Source organism: Echiichthys vipera (genome assembly GCF_963691815.1).
Source record: "Echiichthys vipera genome assembly, chromosome: 12".
NCBI lineage: Eukaryota > Metazoa > Chordata > Actinopteri > Perciformes > Trachinidae > Echiichthys > Echiichthys vipera.
In genome coordinates, this window is record NC_139837.1 from 9,791,074 (window position 1) to 9,807,099 (window position 16,026).

Genomic DNA, 16,026 nt, shown 5'->3' on the forward strand with positions numbered 1-16,026 from the left:
ATCAAATGAACGGCACGACGTCGGCAGCACATGTTGATCAGTATTTGATGCTTTAAGAAACGATTAGGATTAGGTTAAGGGTCTGTGTATTAGTGAGCGTAAGGAAATGAATGTGTGCAGAGGGGGAGGTGATCGTGGTTAATTGTTTCCCGTCGGGGAGATCGAGGAAATGAAAAGAAAAGGGTCAGAAGGAGGGGTCACAGCTAATCTCTCCCACTCCTCCTTGGGGAAATGTGTGTTTGTGTGTGTGTGTGTGTGTGTGCGTGCGTGTGTGTGTGAGAGAGAGATGCTTTCAGGCTTTCAGGCTTTTTCACTAGCACATATTAGCACTGTGGCGTAACATCTGCACCATTTCATAATACACCCGTTTTTCTGCTTTTGTGTGGATTAATGTTTGAATTATAGATCTCTTGCTCTCAGTAGAACCACATGATAGTTTTGAAAACAATAAAAGTCTTGTTACTTGTATTCTGCTGAACACTCAGCACCTCAGCTGACTTAAAGAAAGGGGATTTAAGCCAATAAAGCCAGGGGTTGAGGCCTGAAAGTGTACGGTTGGGTAGAAGATTTACATTGCGTTCATTTAGCTTACACTCTTATTCAAAGGGATTTACGTTCAGTACATTAAACCACGAAGATACCAACAATACACCTGCAAGAATCATGCATCTACATGCAAATACGCAAAACTTGGATCGATAGAATCTGTTCTGCAGGCTTTTGATTACATTGATTGAAAAGTAAAAGTACCAAATAAACCCATTTTCAACAAGAAATGTTCTTGTCACTGCAGGTTCCCAAGCAGGGGATCCTGACTCCAACTAGAGATAGAGAGTTGTGCTATTTGGAAAGATATGTGATGCATCTATCTATTGATCCTCCGTTAGTGGAAATTGCCTCCACAGTCTGTACAGACGTTAGAACAGTTAACATTTGCCACAAGCAGCCATTACATGCATGCTTTTTTTAAATCTTTTTTACAGATCAGTGAGTTCAGGGGGCAGCTGGGGTCGTGTGCTATAGTGAGCGCTCTGTGTGTGGCCATATATCTCAGCATTTAAGTAGTTTCTGTGATAAAATGAATTATTAAGTTTGGAATACCTTTTAAGGTATAAACGTCACAGGATAAGGGCATGCTGAGGTCCTGAACACAAGCTAATCGAACAATGGCCAAGCGTCAGTGAGAGGAAAACACTGAATTTGTCAACAACAAAAAGCCTAGTAAGTGTGTATAATTGTTAAAAACTTAATACATAATACAGAGAATTCTCTCATCTCATCTCATCTTCAACCGCTTATCCGTAGTCGGGTCGCGGGGGCAGCAGCTCTAGCAGGGGACCCCACACACTAACTGGGGGATCCCGAGGCGTTCCCAGGCCAGTGTGGAGATCTAATCTCTCCACCTGGTCCTGGGTCTTCCCCGAGGCCTCCTCCCAGCTGGACGTACCTGGAACACCTCCCTAGGGAGGCTTACTAGATGCCCGAACCACCTCAACTGGCTCCTTTCAACGCAAAGGATACAGAGAATTGTGTTACACATTTCTAAAAACTAACAGGAAAAACCCGTCTCTGATGCATTATGCACAGGAGATAATCAGCGCAAAGTTCTTCCAGATCACTTGTTTTACACAGACTTCCTGCAGTTATTGCATTCACCATGTGGGTTAATTGTTCAGTTTATCAGTTTGTCCGTACTGTTATTGTTATGCATTGAATTTAATTTAAAATATCCATAATAGATGTCAATTTACTCAATGATAGAAAGGGGTCCTTTTAAGGAAAAAGGTCCAGAACCACTGTTTTAGACGACAGCCGTGGACAAGATTACTGTCGGGAGGGTCTCGCACACTGATGTTTCATCACATTATAGCATTAAACTCAAGGTACATGTGTATTTAAGGCACTGACCACCACATACACATGGATGTTCCACTGGCACAGGCCATAGAAACGTGTCTGAGACGTGAATTATTAAAGAACTGAATTATCAACAGGCAAATTGCTGGTTTACGAGAAAGTATTACTTCAGGTATTGCTCATGTTCTTTAATGTATTTTCTGATCCAATTTCCCAAAAATATGAATCATGTAATCAGTGAGTGTGTATCAGTGTGCGTTTGTGTGCGCACGTACGCGCCTTATCACTGAGAGCTGTGCAGACACATGAGTTGTAGCCATCAGTGGCCTGATCACACCTTGTTGGAGAAGACCCCCCTCTGACTGGTAAACAAGCTAATCTGGTGTGTGTGTCTGTGTGTGTCTGGGCGTGTGAATGTAAGTATTTTTATGTGACGAGGCGTTTAAGATTCAGGGTGGGATGTCACAGATGACCAAGACCGTGACCGAGAGCACTGCAGCAAACTGTGTGTCATAAGCTCTAACAGCCGTGTATTTGGCCTTAAAACGACTGGAAGAGGAGGATGGTCTTCACAGGCCGGGGCTAACCATGACGACAGATAATTGATGATTCATCGATCACTATTTGAAAATGTATGTAGAAGATAAAAACATATCACCCGACAGCTAATACGTGTGACAGCAGGTGTTTTCAGTGCGACAAAAAGGGTTGAAACCTTTTGCCCGCATTACAAAATACATAATACTTAATTGCTTCTGTGTATATATATGCATTGTCTTATTTTTACTTCTTCAAAGTTCAAGTAAATTATCCTTAACTTTGAATTTACCATCTTTGCAAAAATCCAGGCATATATTAGGGCATACTAACTGTGTGTGTGTGTGTGTGTGTGTGTGTGTGTGTGTGTGTGTGTGTGTGTGTGTGTGTGTGTGTGTGTGTGTGTGTGTGTGTGTGTGTGTGTGTGTGTGTGTGTGTGTGTGTGTGTGTGTGTGTGTGTGTGTGTGTGTGTGTGTGTGTGTGTGTGTGTGTGTGTGTGTGTGTGTGTGTGTGTGTGTGTGTGTGTGTGTGTGTGTGTGTGTGTGTGTGTGTGTGTGTGTGTGTGTGTGTGTGTGTGTGTGTGATTGTCTAACTGTTGTAGGAGCCTGCAGATAAGAACACGATCCATCTCCTTAATCAGAGAATTATTATTATGGCCTCTGTGACGTTCACCAACACCCATGCCGTGTGTGTTCGCGCATGTGTGTGTTTGTGAACTTTGCTGTGTGTGTCCTTTAAATAAAGCTTGTAATTGCGCTGGCAGCTTTAGGGCTCTCCAGTGGTGACAGGGAGGAGGGTGGGGGTCTGTGTGTGTGTGTCTATTTCACTCTTTGACGTGTGTGTGCACAAGGGTGAAATAGTGGGGTGACAAGGGGCCAATTAATGTATCACGTCTGTTTTTCTCCTTGGTCTCTGTTTCTGGATTAGGTTAAAGAGCAGATGAATAGGGGTAAATACGATTGTGGAAGTGTGTGTGTGCGCTTGTTTTTATCCATGTGTGTGTGTGTCGTGCACATCGGCCCTGAACAATAACTAGTGCATTAGACCAACGTATCTCTGTCCTCATCTTTGGCGTACGTGGACACACACACACTCTTAATGAAATCACAAAGCCTCCATATCATTGCTATCGCAGAAAGATATAAACCCATTAGCTTTTTCCTTTGGGCATGGACACACACACACACACACACACACACAGGTTTATCATTACACGCTGTAAAGCTTTTCCAATTGTATTATCCCTCTGATGTCCTTCTCTCTGTTGTCTGTTCCAGTGCCTGGGGTGGAGAGGACAGATAGGGTGTGTGTGTGGCTTTGTGTTTGTGCGAGTGTGTTGTTGCAATATAGTTTTTTACCTTGGAAAGTAGTTGTGCAAGTTTGATCCCAAAATGTTTATAAATGGACGTTTTTCACACAGAGTCGTTGCTACAACAGGATGGATGGTCCCGCTGCACGCTAATAGAGGTGTCGGTGTGTCACCCGGTTGAACCGTGGTAGAATTCATCCGCGTCTGACCAAACGAGATGATTCATAAAACTGTCAAGGGGAAATCTGAGTGAACACTGTTCAGAGAAAGCTGGACCCGTCAGTGTTTGCTCTCATCGCTCTGGTATTTTTCCATAGAGAGCACCAACAAGGGGTTTAAGCTGAACTGTAAGCAAGGGAGGAAGGAACAATTACTGATGTAAAATAGTCCCCAACAAATTCACCATTTTTTTTCATTTTTGAGTATTATTTGTTAAAAAAACACACAGTTCCCAGCTGTTTTATGAGTTTTAAAAAAACAAAAGTATTCAGAAGGAACCAGTGGGCTTGGGCCTGAGTGCAACGGACAGGGTAGAGAGGTCAGAGAGACACATTGTTGGTTTTGGTTGTTGTGAGGATAGTTGGAAAATATAGTATAGATTAATGCCAGTTAGTGAATTATACCCTGGTGATAAGTAATGTTAGGCGTTACCTGCTCTGTTGCTTCGCCAAGCAGCTCCACTTGAGGACTAAAAGGCTGTCAATCTGCTTTCTCGTCCCAGTTGAAGCTGCTGTCAGTGATGACTTTTGTAGGCAATAAGCACAAAGTCCATACATGTAAGTGACAACAACTTGTATTCCTGGCTGCATATCCTCTTCAGGGATCCCTCAGTTCTATATTTACATCCAGAGAACCTGCTGTATGGAAATTATGGAAATGTGTGAAAGTGTGGGAGATTCTGTTAAATGAACTAGTGTGGGAGTTAAGGTACCATCGGAATATGCCAAATGCCATTCCAACATTATTTGCGTTAGATTGCGTTTTTTCAGTTTTATCTGTCATTTACCAACCAAGTTTTGGTCCGTTCATAATAAAAGGAACAAAGTTATGTTTGACACAAAAAAAAACCTTTAAAAACGGAGCCCTTGACTGTGTGCAGCAGCTTGTTAAATTATATTAATTGCATGGTGTCAGGCCTGGGCAGGAATGAGGACTCAGATGCGGAGGTACATAGGTTAAGCTGGCGTTTATTCTTAAACAAAAAAGAGCTGCACTGAGCTAGTAAACCATGAAACAAAGTCAATCCGAACAGGGGGAAAACATGGCTGACAAAAAAGCATTCAAAGATCGAAATCACTCATCTTCACAGGAAAAAAACGGAAACACAAAAAACAAGATCTACTCAGACTTTAAGGCTGGAAAAAGGCTGTGGAACAGGCTGGAAGTTTTCGACATGACGGAAGAAATACACCGGCAACGAGACAGGGGAAGACACAGACTATATACACATGAGGAAGAGGTACACAAGTGGAAACAATCATGGATCAGGGGAGAACGTCAGACCTGTGACACAAGAGGAAGGGCAAGTGACCTGAAACGAGAGGAGAGAGTTACTTTTCAAAATAAAACAGGAAATTCACAAGACAGAAAACCCAAAGACAGGACAGTCCTCACCGCGGTGTGACACATGGTAGCCTGCGCATATAGAGAGGTCCTGTCTCGCGTACTCAAGCAGCGACCGCCAGTGCTGAAAAACAAAGCCAACACGAAGTGCCAGAAAGTGCGGTTCATGGAATGACCACTAAGCTAGCTCCAGAAGTGAGTCAATCCCCATAGAGCCCCATGTTAAAATGCTTAAAATGCAACTTTACAGCAGAAATCAACATGTTTACAGCCGGGTACAAAAAAAGGGTTGTGGTCTCGCTAATTTCCCATTTCATGGCAACTCAGCTGTTTAAATTATACAACCCTGTTTCCAAAAACGTGGGGACACTGTAAACTATGAATGAAAACCAAATGCAATGATTTGAAAATCATTGAAAACCCTGTATGTAAATGAAAAATATATTTCAAATGTTTTCGTTGTATTTGTAAATAATATCCTCATTTTGAATTTGATGCCAGCAACACATTTCAAAACGGTTCTTTTAACAACTTATTTTTTGGCAGGTTTTACTTTATTATTATGGAAAGACAGGAAATGGGGTGAGGGGCGGGGGGCTTGCAGCAAAGGGCCGCAGGTCGGAGTCAAACCCGCGGCTGCTGCTTTAACCACTTTTCCATTTTTCACAATTTTTCCATTCCTTTGCCGCCACTATCACAACTTTCTTGTTGTTGGCATCAAATCAAAAACCGGCATATCATTTTCAAAAAACAATGACACTTCTCAGTTCCAACATTTAATATTTAGCCTTTGTGCTATTTTTAGATAAATAGAGGATTTCAATTATTAGCAAATCATCACATTCTGTTTCTATCTACAGTTTACACTGTGTCCCATCAAACAGAGTTGTATTGAGGCTTGAAGTTAATAAGTTACGTCACTTTGAGTGGCAGGTGGGTGCTGGCTAGCTCGGCAGCCAGCCTTCATTGGGCCCACTTCAGCCCCACTTCTTTACCCATTTTTGGACTTTGGCAAAGTCAACCACAACTTCACAACTGCTCTAAGGAAACATATGATCGATGTCACAGAGGCTACATCTATATTTTATACAGTCTATGCTTCTCAATTCACAGAAGACACAGTTACTCAGTTTAAAACCCTCACTAGCAATCGAGCTGGACGGGTTAACATGTCATCCTGCCTTGTAAAGAACGAATCCACGCACATACTATTTGAAATGACATATGTGATTTGAATATATAACACGTTCAAAGCACTTTAAGCATAGTTTGAGCAGACGGCCATCTGTAGAGAGAGCCTTTCAAAGATAAAAACGTCTTTTGCTCCAGATAGGACCGGTGTAAAGACTCCAGCTGAGCTATAAACACATGTCCTGGCAGACCCAAGAAAGCTCCTTTATGGAAGACTGACACAGGAAAAAGTTTGACTCCTTCCCTTATTTTTATCACAATTTGGAAAAAAATGAATTAATAATAAAACGTATAAATGAACTCATGTTGCATACAGTATATTCACACCATACTCTATGTACGGACGCACAATCCTCCATACAAACATCGGTACACGCGCACACATCCCAGTGGTGGTCCCAGCTCCTAATGCGCTAACAAGCTTTCTTTCTCCTCCCCTCGCCTCCTCTCCTCCAGTCTCCCTCAGTCTCAAGTGATCACAGGAGTCGAACACCGCCACAATGAACCGCACTGCGGGAGAGCGAGGGAGAGAAAAGGGGCTGAAATAGAGTGAGAGAGAGTACGAGCTGGAGAAGGCACGAACACTTCACTATCTCCTCTCTTTTCAGCCACGCACAAGAAAATGAGTTTCTGACTCGATACAAAAGAGCCTTTTTATCCGCCCCCTCTCTCCGTTATCTCTCTCCTGTCCGTCTTTCTCCTCTCCTCCCATGCCAGTCTTTCTCCCTCAATAATTTCCCCTCATTTTTTCATTTTCTCTCTCCGAAAGAGATATTTTTCTGCTAATGACTTAATAGAGCAGCCGTCTGACATTCAATTACAGTAGATTTCATAGTGACGACTGCCACTTGGATGGAGGGATGAATGCAAGTCTTATTTTCTTTGACCTCATTGGTTTCAACGTTTTGATAGCACTCATAATTTCATGCAGAGATGCACCAAGAAAACGCTTCACAAAACAAGATTCAAATTGGGAAACAAAGTTGAGCAAACTACGGGAACATAGTTAGATAACAATGAAGAAGATGTTCTATGATCAACAGCTCCAAACCTGCTGAGTTGTGTTTCCAGGGCCAAGTAGGAGCTAGGTGAAATATCTGGTAGCCAAAGACAAATGAAGATTACCATACATTCTCTTTAAAAGTAAGACTTAGACTTTCCAAGATCAATAACGGTCGAAGTGAGGCGTTTGCCAACTATTTAAACAAGTTACCCCTATACCATCATATATTCTGAGGAATGTAAATCTACCCCAGTGTATTGGATGGATATACGTTATGTCATAAACATGTTATTAAGGCCCCTTCACACCCATAGTCCACCCACACAGATGTTTTCACGTATGTTACCTGATTATCAATACTGTGGTTGCGTCTAAAATATATATAAAAAAGGAAAACACGACAGCTTCCATGTTTAGCGGATGAGAGCCGAAGTCAAATGTCTAAGAGCACATCAAATACTACTCACGCTGATGTTTTTTCAAGTATTCATCTTTTCTGACAAGTTTGAAGTGAATTAATAAAAACTGGGTGATGTATCATGATTGACAGCTGTGATTGACTTGATTGGGATAGGGCAGGCGGGTCGATAGGCGGGACTTTGACCCTGCCCGATCATGACTATGCAGACTCCAACTGAGCAAGATGGCAGCGCCCGTATCCATGATATTTTGGCTTCACTTTGGTTTAATGGGAGTAAGTAGATATTATTTTCATCCGACCAAATCTGCCATAAACACTCCACCTCACACCAACGTGAACCTTTCGCCGCCATTGTTTTAAATGTCCGTGCATGGTCCGTCCTTATTTTTTCTATGTCCGAACAGGCGCACATAAAATGACGTCAGAACCGCCGTAGGCCTCGTGCTTGTGCATGTGCAAACATGCTTTACAAAAGTCCTATTATATAGGACAGACAGGAAATGAGGTGATAGAGGGGGAGACATGCAGCAAAGGGCCACAGGCCTCCAGGACCTTCAGCCGCTTTACATGGGGCGACTGCTCAAACCTCTGTGCCACCGGCCCCCCCTAACAGTTCTAGTTTTACCTGAGGTATTTTTTGCGGACCGTTTTACAGAAGGCAAAAAATCCCCTTAATTTTTACCGACATTCTCCTGAATAATTACTGACACGGCGCATTCGGATGGGACTACAACCTCGGGTAAAAATGACCTTACCCCACGTCCCCACATGAAGCTAATCCCGTCTGAATAGGGCTTAAGAGTGCGTCCAACTCTCTCCTGATGCTGCCCCTTCGCAGTGGGGAGCTGGTGTTTGTGGCACAGTGACATAAGGCCACAGGCAGGAACCCACACTGAGAGGAAGAAAGAGGGAGAGAGATAGGATGGAGGCAGATGGAGAAAGAGTGAAGAAAAGTAAAATGATGTCGTTTATCTCAGCGGTGGTATCGTGCCTGTGTGTTCTCGCTCTGCTCCTTGTTCTCTCTTTCAGTTCCCCCTGCCTCTGGACTCATCTTTCCCGCAGGTGTCCTTTAAACCTTTTCACCTTTCAGAAAAGTATGATATTGGCCATTTTTATTTCTGTAGCTGCTGCTCTCTCTCTCTCTCACACACGCACACACACACACACACACACACACACACATACATACACATTCATTCACCTGAGGAGGAAGTGCGATGCAGGGGAGCGGGAAGCAGGAAAAGGCAAACGGCGAGATCACAAAAAGACCGGGTGTGAGAGACACTTGACACTCTGTGTAACTGCTTCTCTTCTCTCAGCTCTCTCCGGGAGACACACACACACACAGACACACGCACACACGCGCCACATCGTGTTGTTACTTAATTATCCTCCTTCCACTGTCTCACCCGCTGCCCTCCTCTTCCACCTCCACTGTGGCGTGCTGCTGGATTCTCACCCTTCTTCCTCTTCACCCTTGCTATTTCCTTCCTGTCTTTTTACAAGTTCTCTTACTCCCCCGGCATCTCGCTTTCTTTTCACCTCCAGCCTCCATCCCTCCCTCTCTCCCGCCTTTGTCCCCTCTCTCGCTAGCTCAACTTCCTTGCCTTTGTCAGTCTGATTTAAGTGAGCATTTGAAAAGTATTGTTGGAGTCATCTGTCCGAAGTTTCTTCATTTCTTCTTTGCCCCCCTTTTTTTTCCCGCTCATTCCCCTCCTCCTTTCTCTTTAATTCCTCCAGCGCAGTCTGTCCCTCCACTTTAAAGGAGCCATATTGTTGTTATTATCATTGTCTCTAACTGGATCAGTTACCATTAGACCTGAATCTTTCTCCTTCTGAGGCCCATAGACCATCTCTTTAACCCAATAGAAAACCCATGGGAGCTATTACAGATGGCCAACCCATTCACAACGCACCAGCACGCACGCACACACACACACACACACACACACACACACACACACACACACACACACACACACACACACACACACACACACACACACACACACACACACACACACTGGGGTACAAACACACAGATTTCATTCTGAAGATTCATTGGCCTAATCCCATCACACACTCAAACAGGGACACACGCACTTACATACACACATTGTGCCTGTTCACAACCACTCTTATCAAATACAGACACACACACTCCGCTCTCATTGAAAATCCTCCGTTATTGGAGCTCACCGAGCAAATGGTAATACTGTTTGGAGATGATGAGACTGAGTTGTGTGTGTGTATGTGTGTGTTGGCTGTCATTATGGTTGGATGTATGAGTAGGACTAAGGAAGAGAGGGTAAATGTCATTCTATCAATGAGGTTATCTCTAATAGATGGACAGTTGAAGTCCTGGTTTCCATTTACTGCGCTCGCTGCTCAATCCCTGCGCCTCTTTTTCAATTCAATGCTGAAGGCTGTAACAGCAGATGATAAAAGGCTTTGGTTTCTTTTCTTCTTCTTTTTTTTGACCACAGCAGTCTCACGTTAAAAACGAGGTATATGGAGTTAACCGGGGTCTGAAAAACGCTGCTTACTCATATTTCATTATGCATTATTCATTCTTGTTCTTTGTCTTTTCTTCAGTTTTGTATTTGCTTTGTTTTCGAGAGTCTAATTCAGTTTTGCCTCTATTCTTATAAATCGATCTAATTATTTTCAGATATAGATAATATATATCCTTGCAATACATACTAGGGGTACTCCAGCAATTTCTTATTGCACTTGCATACATTTGTTAGATAAACAATAGACAGACGAAGCAGCTTTAAGTCAATTAAGCGGGAATAAAACCCATGTTTTTTCCCCTTAAACATCTGGATAAAGGTTTTTTAATTCATTTTGAAATATACAGGTTAATAAACAATACATTAAAGTAGTGAAACTTCATTATAGCAGTACAGAATGCATACGATATTCAACTTAAAACCTACTTAAAGAGGCACTTCAGGGATTTAATCTCCACAAAGCTTTGGGACCAATTTAAGATTTAAAATCAGAATGGCTGAAATATCCTGACCTTAAGTCCCTCGTATGGGTCACACTCCTAGATTACTGGATCCTACATTTCCCATAATGCCACTGCATAGTCTTTTATTAACCCCCCATCCCCCCTCCTGGTAAACACCCAAGTCTTTCCACTCCACACCTCCAGTTGTTTGGACTTTTTGTTATTTCTGAGCCTAAACTTGGATAACCTTGATGACATTACTATGACATTAGCGTTACTGTGTCGGCCTTGACAAAGTTCCTCTAGAACCACAGAATATTTTATCTCTGTCCTCTACCAGATTTTTTTTTCATGTTCTGTTGGATTCTGTCTCTTTCTGTTTGACCTTGACCTTTGACCTCAGCTACGAGGAGCGAGCCAGATACCTAGAAACCATCGTCCAGCACCACCAGGAGCCGACTACGTTTGAGGATTATGCAGCTCGAGTCTACAGCCCTGCCCCCTGCACACACCTGCCCTCTGACACAGGTAAGACACGACCTTTTGCTCCGTGAAACATCCAGTCATCAGGCAAATATGATACCACAACAACAGCTACACCTGTCAATCAAAATCTCGGAGGCGGGCTTTGACAGAACTGGTCACTGACGCAACGTGAAAGCTGCTTTTGAACCGATGGCCAAATTTAGACACAAACATTCTTGCTATTTCGCGTCCCTTACCCCAGAGCCTGATGTCGTCGGAACAGACCGTGAATGTAAGTTAGTCTGGAACCACCTTTTGGGTTTTCAAAGAGCGCGATCAACGGCCAAAATACCTCTGGACGCGATTGGATAGACATCGACTCGAGACATAGACCGATCAGAGCAATGAAATGTGACGATGACGACAACAACAACAGATAGTTCCACACCAGCTGCAGCCACCTTGGTTGTTTCTGAAAATGCCTCAGCTGACTTCCACTTTACTAAGCTAGGTTTATATTCGCCATAGTGAAGAAAAATGAAGTCTTCACATATTTTGTGTAAAGTGTGAAGGCTCCGCAGAGACGGAAAAAGACGGTGCGGCGCATCATTCTCAATTGGTTGAAGAGCAAGTCTGTTGCGTTCGCTCCGCCTGGCCAACCACTGCTGAGTGATGGAAAACATGTCACAGACTGTGTCACAGACACACAGTTCCTAATACCGCAGAGGCAAGGGCGTTCATCAGTGGACTATTCTGTGATAGAGAGACAGCAGACATTCATTTAAATGAAAATCTTCCAGATGACTAGTACTAATAACGACAGAGCTGACACACACACACACACACACACACACACACACACACAGCCTGATTCACAGTCTTGTATCTGATGAGTTCTAGTTTCTGTCCGAAGCTGCTTCTTGTGTCTCCAGAGCGTCTCTGAGGAATTAGCTGACATCTGATCAGCTGTACAGATGCCAGGCATACACATGGGAGTTATATTCTCTACTGTATAACTCTTAATATGTATCCTGTTAAGTTTATTAGACGGATACTGATGATTTTTGTGGGTAATGTGTCTGGTTAAGTGTAACTTAAAATAGCGTACTGTCCTTTGACTCACACAGAATTCAATTATTCGACGTGGGAGTTATTTACAGTAATTGAATTCTGCAGCTTTAAGATGCACATGTTTATTATAAAGAGGAATATAAAGCATAAAGGAGAGATATGAACTGTTTATGCAAGCGTGCGTGCGTGCATGCGTACAGTATATGTATATTTATACATATATATGCTATATATATACACATGCGGGAGAGGGAGAGAGAGACACACACACACAGAGAGACACACAGAGAGAGAGAGAGAGATACACGCACACACAGAGAGAGAGAGAGAGACACACACACACACACACAGAGAGAGAGAGAGAGAGAGACACACACACACACAGACAGACAGACAGAGAGAGAGACACACACACACAGAGAGACACACACAGAGAGAGAGAGAGAGAGACACACACACACACACAGACAGAGAGAGAGAGAGAGAGAGACACACACACACACACACAGAGAGAGAGAGAGACGCACACACACACACACACACACACACACACACACACACACACACACACACACACACACAGAGAGAGAGAGGTGTGTGTTTGTCTAAATATGCATGTAATTGATCAGTATTGTTTTTCTTCCTGCTCTTCATCTCAACAGCTATTGTGTCAAAAACTTTCAATAATGGTACAATATTAATAATCCACCTGCTTTGAGGCTGAATAACATCAAACACAACCTGGGACGCCATTATTTCCCCCAAAATGTTTGTTCAAATATCGTATGGTGCTGAAACCCCCGGTCAGAAGCAGTGTGTTGCTGTTTTGGGAGTTGTAAGCGTGTTGTTCGGCCCCAAATGTCATTTCAGAGCACAGGATCCAAAGGTTTGCTTCTCACAGACACTCAGCTCAGTATTCGAACGTCTCAATTTGCCTGATCCTGAATCCTAATATGAGCATCGTTTCCAAATATCATAATTCAGATGGTGTGTTTTACTTAATCTGGATGGCAAAGTGATCCTGTGCTCTGAAATAAACTGTGCTCAAATGACTGCACCCCTCCCCTTTCTCTCTCTCTCTCTCTCTCTGTGTATCTATGTCTCTCTCTCTCTCTCTCTCTCTCCCTCTCCCTCTCCCTATATTAACTTACAGGTCCCCTACCTTAACAGCACAATGATCAAACATTCTTCTCTCTTTCTGTTTTTTTGTCTTTCTTATTTTAATTTCACCCATTTTGTTCCTTTATTTCATTTTGTTCATTTTTTTTTTTTTTTTTTTCGGTTTTATTTTGTTCAATTTACTTTTCTCTGTTTTATTTTTGTTTATCTATTATTTTTTTTGTCTTTTTCTTTTCTTTTCTTTTTGTTCCCCCCCTCCTTTAGATCGTAATGTCTCACTTGCCTATAGCTAAAAGGTAAGCCTGGTCACATGATTGACTCGCCCCGTCCTGATTGGCTCTTCCTACTGACATTTCAGCCTAACCTCTGCTCTCCTCCGATTCCTCCGCCATTTTGTCTTTTCTCCTCTGTGTTTAAGCAGGTGTGCATGTCTTTATATTGTTTGAAACGACTTTAAAGGAAGTTTCATTTTCAGCTCATCTGTGGGTGTAGTTTGGCATGACTCATTATGGTTTGCTCGTTGGGAGGCATGAGATTGGATCAAGCTTTGTTTCATTATGTAACTTTTCATTTTGAAACACAAATTGTAGCCCTGTCCTTCTCCCACTTGGTTCATCAAACTTATGTCACAGCTCTCGTTCTTAACTGTCATCTAGACCGTGGTCACCGGCCCACCAATCTGCTCTTTTTAAATGCTGCCGTTGCTGTGATTATTTTTATTTTTTTATATTTTAGCCACTTGGTAGCAACGTAACAGCAGTGGCCATTGTAAATGGTAAAGCATCAACTAGAAGGCAACGTAAAGTAAATCTGCCTGTCTGTAATAAAAATAGCATTATCATATAGTAAAACTGACTGTTACCGTCATTTTTCCTCTTGCGTTTTGTTTAAATATGCCAGGAGGCTTCACTGCTGAGAGTTCACTGTGTGCCCGAAGCATTAGTTTGTCACCTAACCTTAACGCGCACAGTGCATTTATATGCAGTTTAAAAGGGCGTACTCCAGTTTCTCAAACATCATGTTAACACCGTACCACGGGTAAAATCAGAGCTCTCGTACCCCGGTTAACACACATGTAAACGCTTTACCCAGATTATTATCGGGTTTCTCGTCTGCGCATGTGCCGAGGTAAGAACTCCCTCCTCCCCACTCCGCCGCGGTGGCTTTTGACCTGGAAACAAAATAAACCAGGAAGCAACAGAAAAACAAACATGAAAAAAAAAGCAACAATAAAGTGTAAGCGTTAAATCGAGGGAGGACTTCATCATGGCAGGTAACATCGCTACCAAGAAGACCCATTTCTGTCGTAATTCTGTCCAAATGTCGGCCAGTTGTATGTTGGTGGAGCGCCACCTACTGTACTGGAGGTCGAGTTACTCCTATCATTTTCCCTCTCATGTAAACGTGGGGAAGGCCATTTTCGGGTTACTGATGTGCATGTAAACGCACTGACAGTCAGCCATGTTTTTTTGTTTAGCACCTTGAACACTAAGAGGTCAGACGAGGGACAATTAACGATCCTTCGGCTTTGACTGGAATGCAGCATTAGTCCCATATTCACTCTCTTAGGGGGGTTTTGATTCTGAAATACCCGCTCCACCACGTTCACCAGATAGCCACTAACTCTGTCCGCCTGCTGTTTGCTGCTGGGTAGATAATGCACACTGGCTCTTTTTTAGATTTTTAGCTTAAACCATCTGGAAACAAAGCTCCAGTTTATTTAATACCATGTGTGACTTTGATCCTTAAAGAGATACTGTTTCCATTTGAACCCAGGTCTGTGTCGTAGCAATGTGGGCATCGATATGGGGACTTCCACCGTTGAGAGCGCGGCCAAACACCGTTCATCTGAACACATTACCATGACACAGACCTAGATTTTCCATCGTACCAAACTACACTCAGTGGCCTGATGAAAGTGACATATCCTTTTCATAACAACGTGATATTTTCTGCTCTTTGGTCTGTTCACTCACTCTGTAACTTTCCTGTTTGCTCTGTTAACCTGCGACGTCACACTGACCTGGTGAAACTCTACCTCTAACCTTTTGTATGTTCCTCTCCTCCTGGTTTTGATGTGACGTAGCACTGTGCACACACACACACACACACACACACCTTTAAACTAACATGAAGTGGTGGGGATAAGCCAAAGTGAAGCACACAGATGGTGTAGTTCAAATGTTACCTGTATCATCGTTACTTGTCCATGTTTTGTGTGTTGTGTGTTTTGTCTTTCCGTTCTGTCTCTTCAGTGTATTTTTCTCTTTTTGTGCGGCAACTTCTTATTCTTTGTGTTGATTCATTTGTTCTGTTTTCTTTCTTCTCTGGCCGTCCCTCCTTCACGCCTTTACTGCTCCTTCACCCTCTCCTTTTTTATACTTTCCTCTCTCTTTCCTGCGCATTTTCTTCTCTTCCCTTATATTTGATCTCTGTTTCTCTCTTTCCTGTGTCCTCTGCTTCCATCTTATCACCTCTTTTATTGCCACTGGTCCTCCTCTCCTTTCCTGCCTCTTTCCTTTTATTTCCTC

At 42.9% G+C, this 16,026-nt stretch overlaps 1 protein-coding gene across 6 annotated transcripts in view; it reads left to right on the top strand.

Annotated features, from left to right (window-relative positions):
• Positions 1 to 16,026, top strand: part of ralgapa1 (Ral GTPase activating protein catalytic subunit alpha 1) — an 82,278-nt gene that overhangs the window by 60,831 nt on the left and 5,421 nt on the right. For 5 of the 6 annotated variants that reach the window (XM_083924244.1, XM_083924248.1, XM_083924247.1 and 2 more), the window contains one exon: positions 11,244 to 11,368. In XM_083924244.1, the coding sequence (XP_083780370.1) occupies positions 11,244 to 11,368 (125 nt within the window). Of the gene's footprint in view, positions 1 to 11,243; positions 11,369 to 13,759; positions 13,792 to 16,026 lie in introns of all 6 variants that reach the window. The other variant, XM_083924246.1, reaches the window with a different exon arrangement.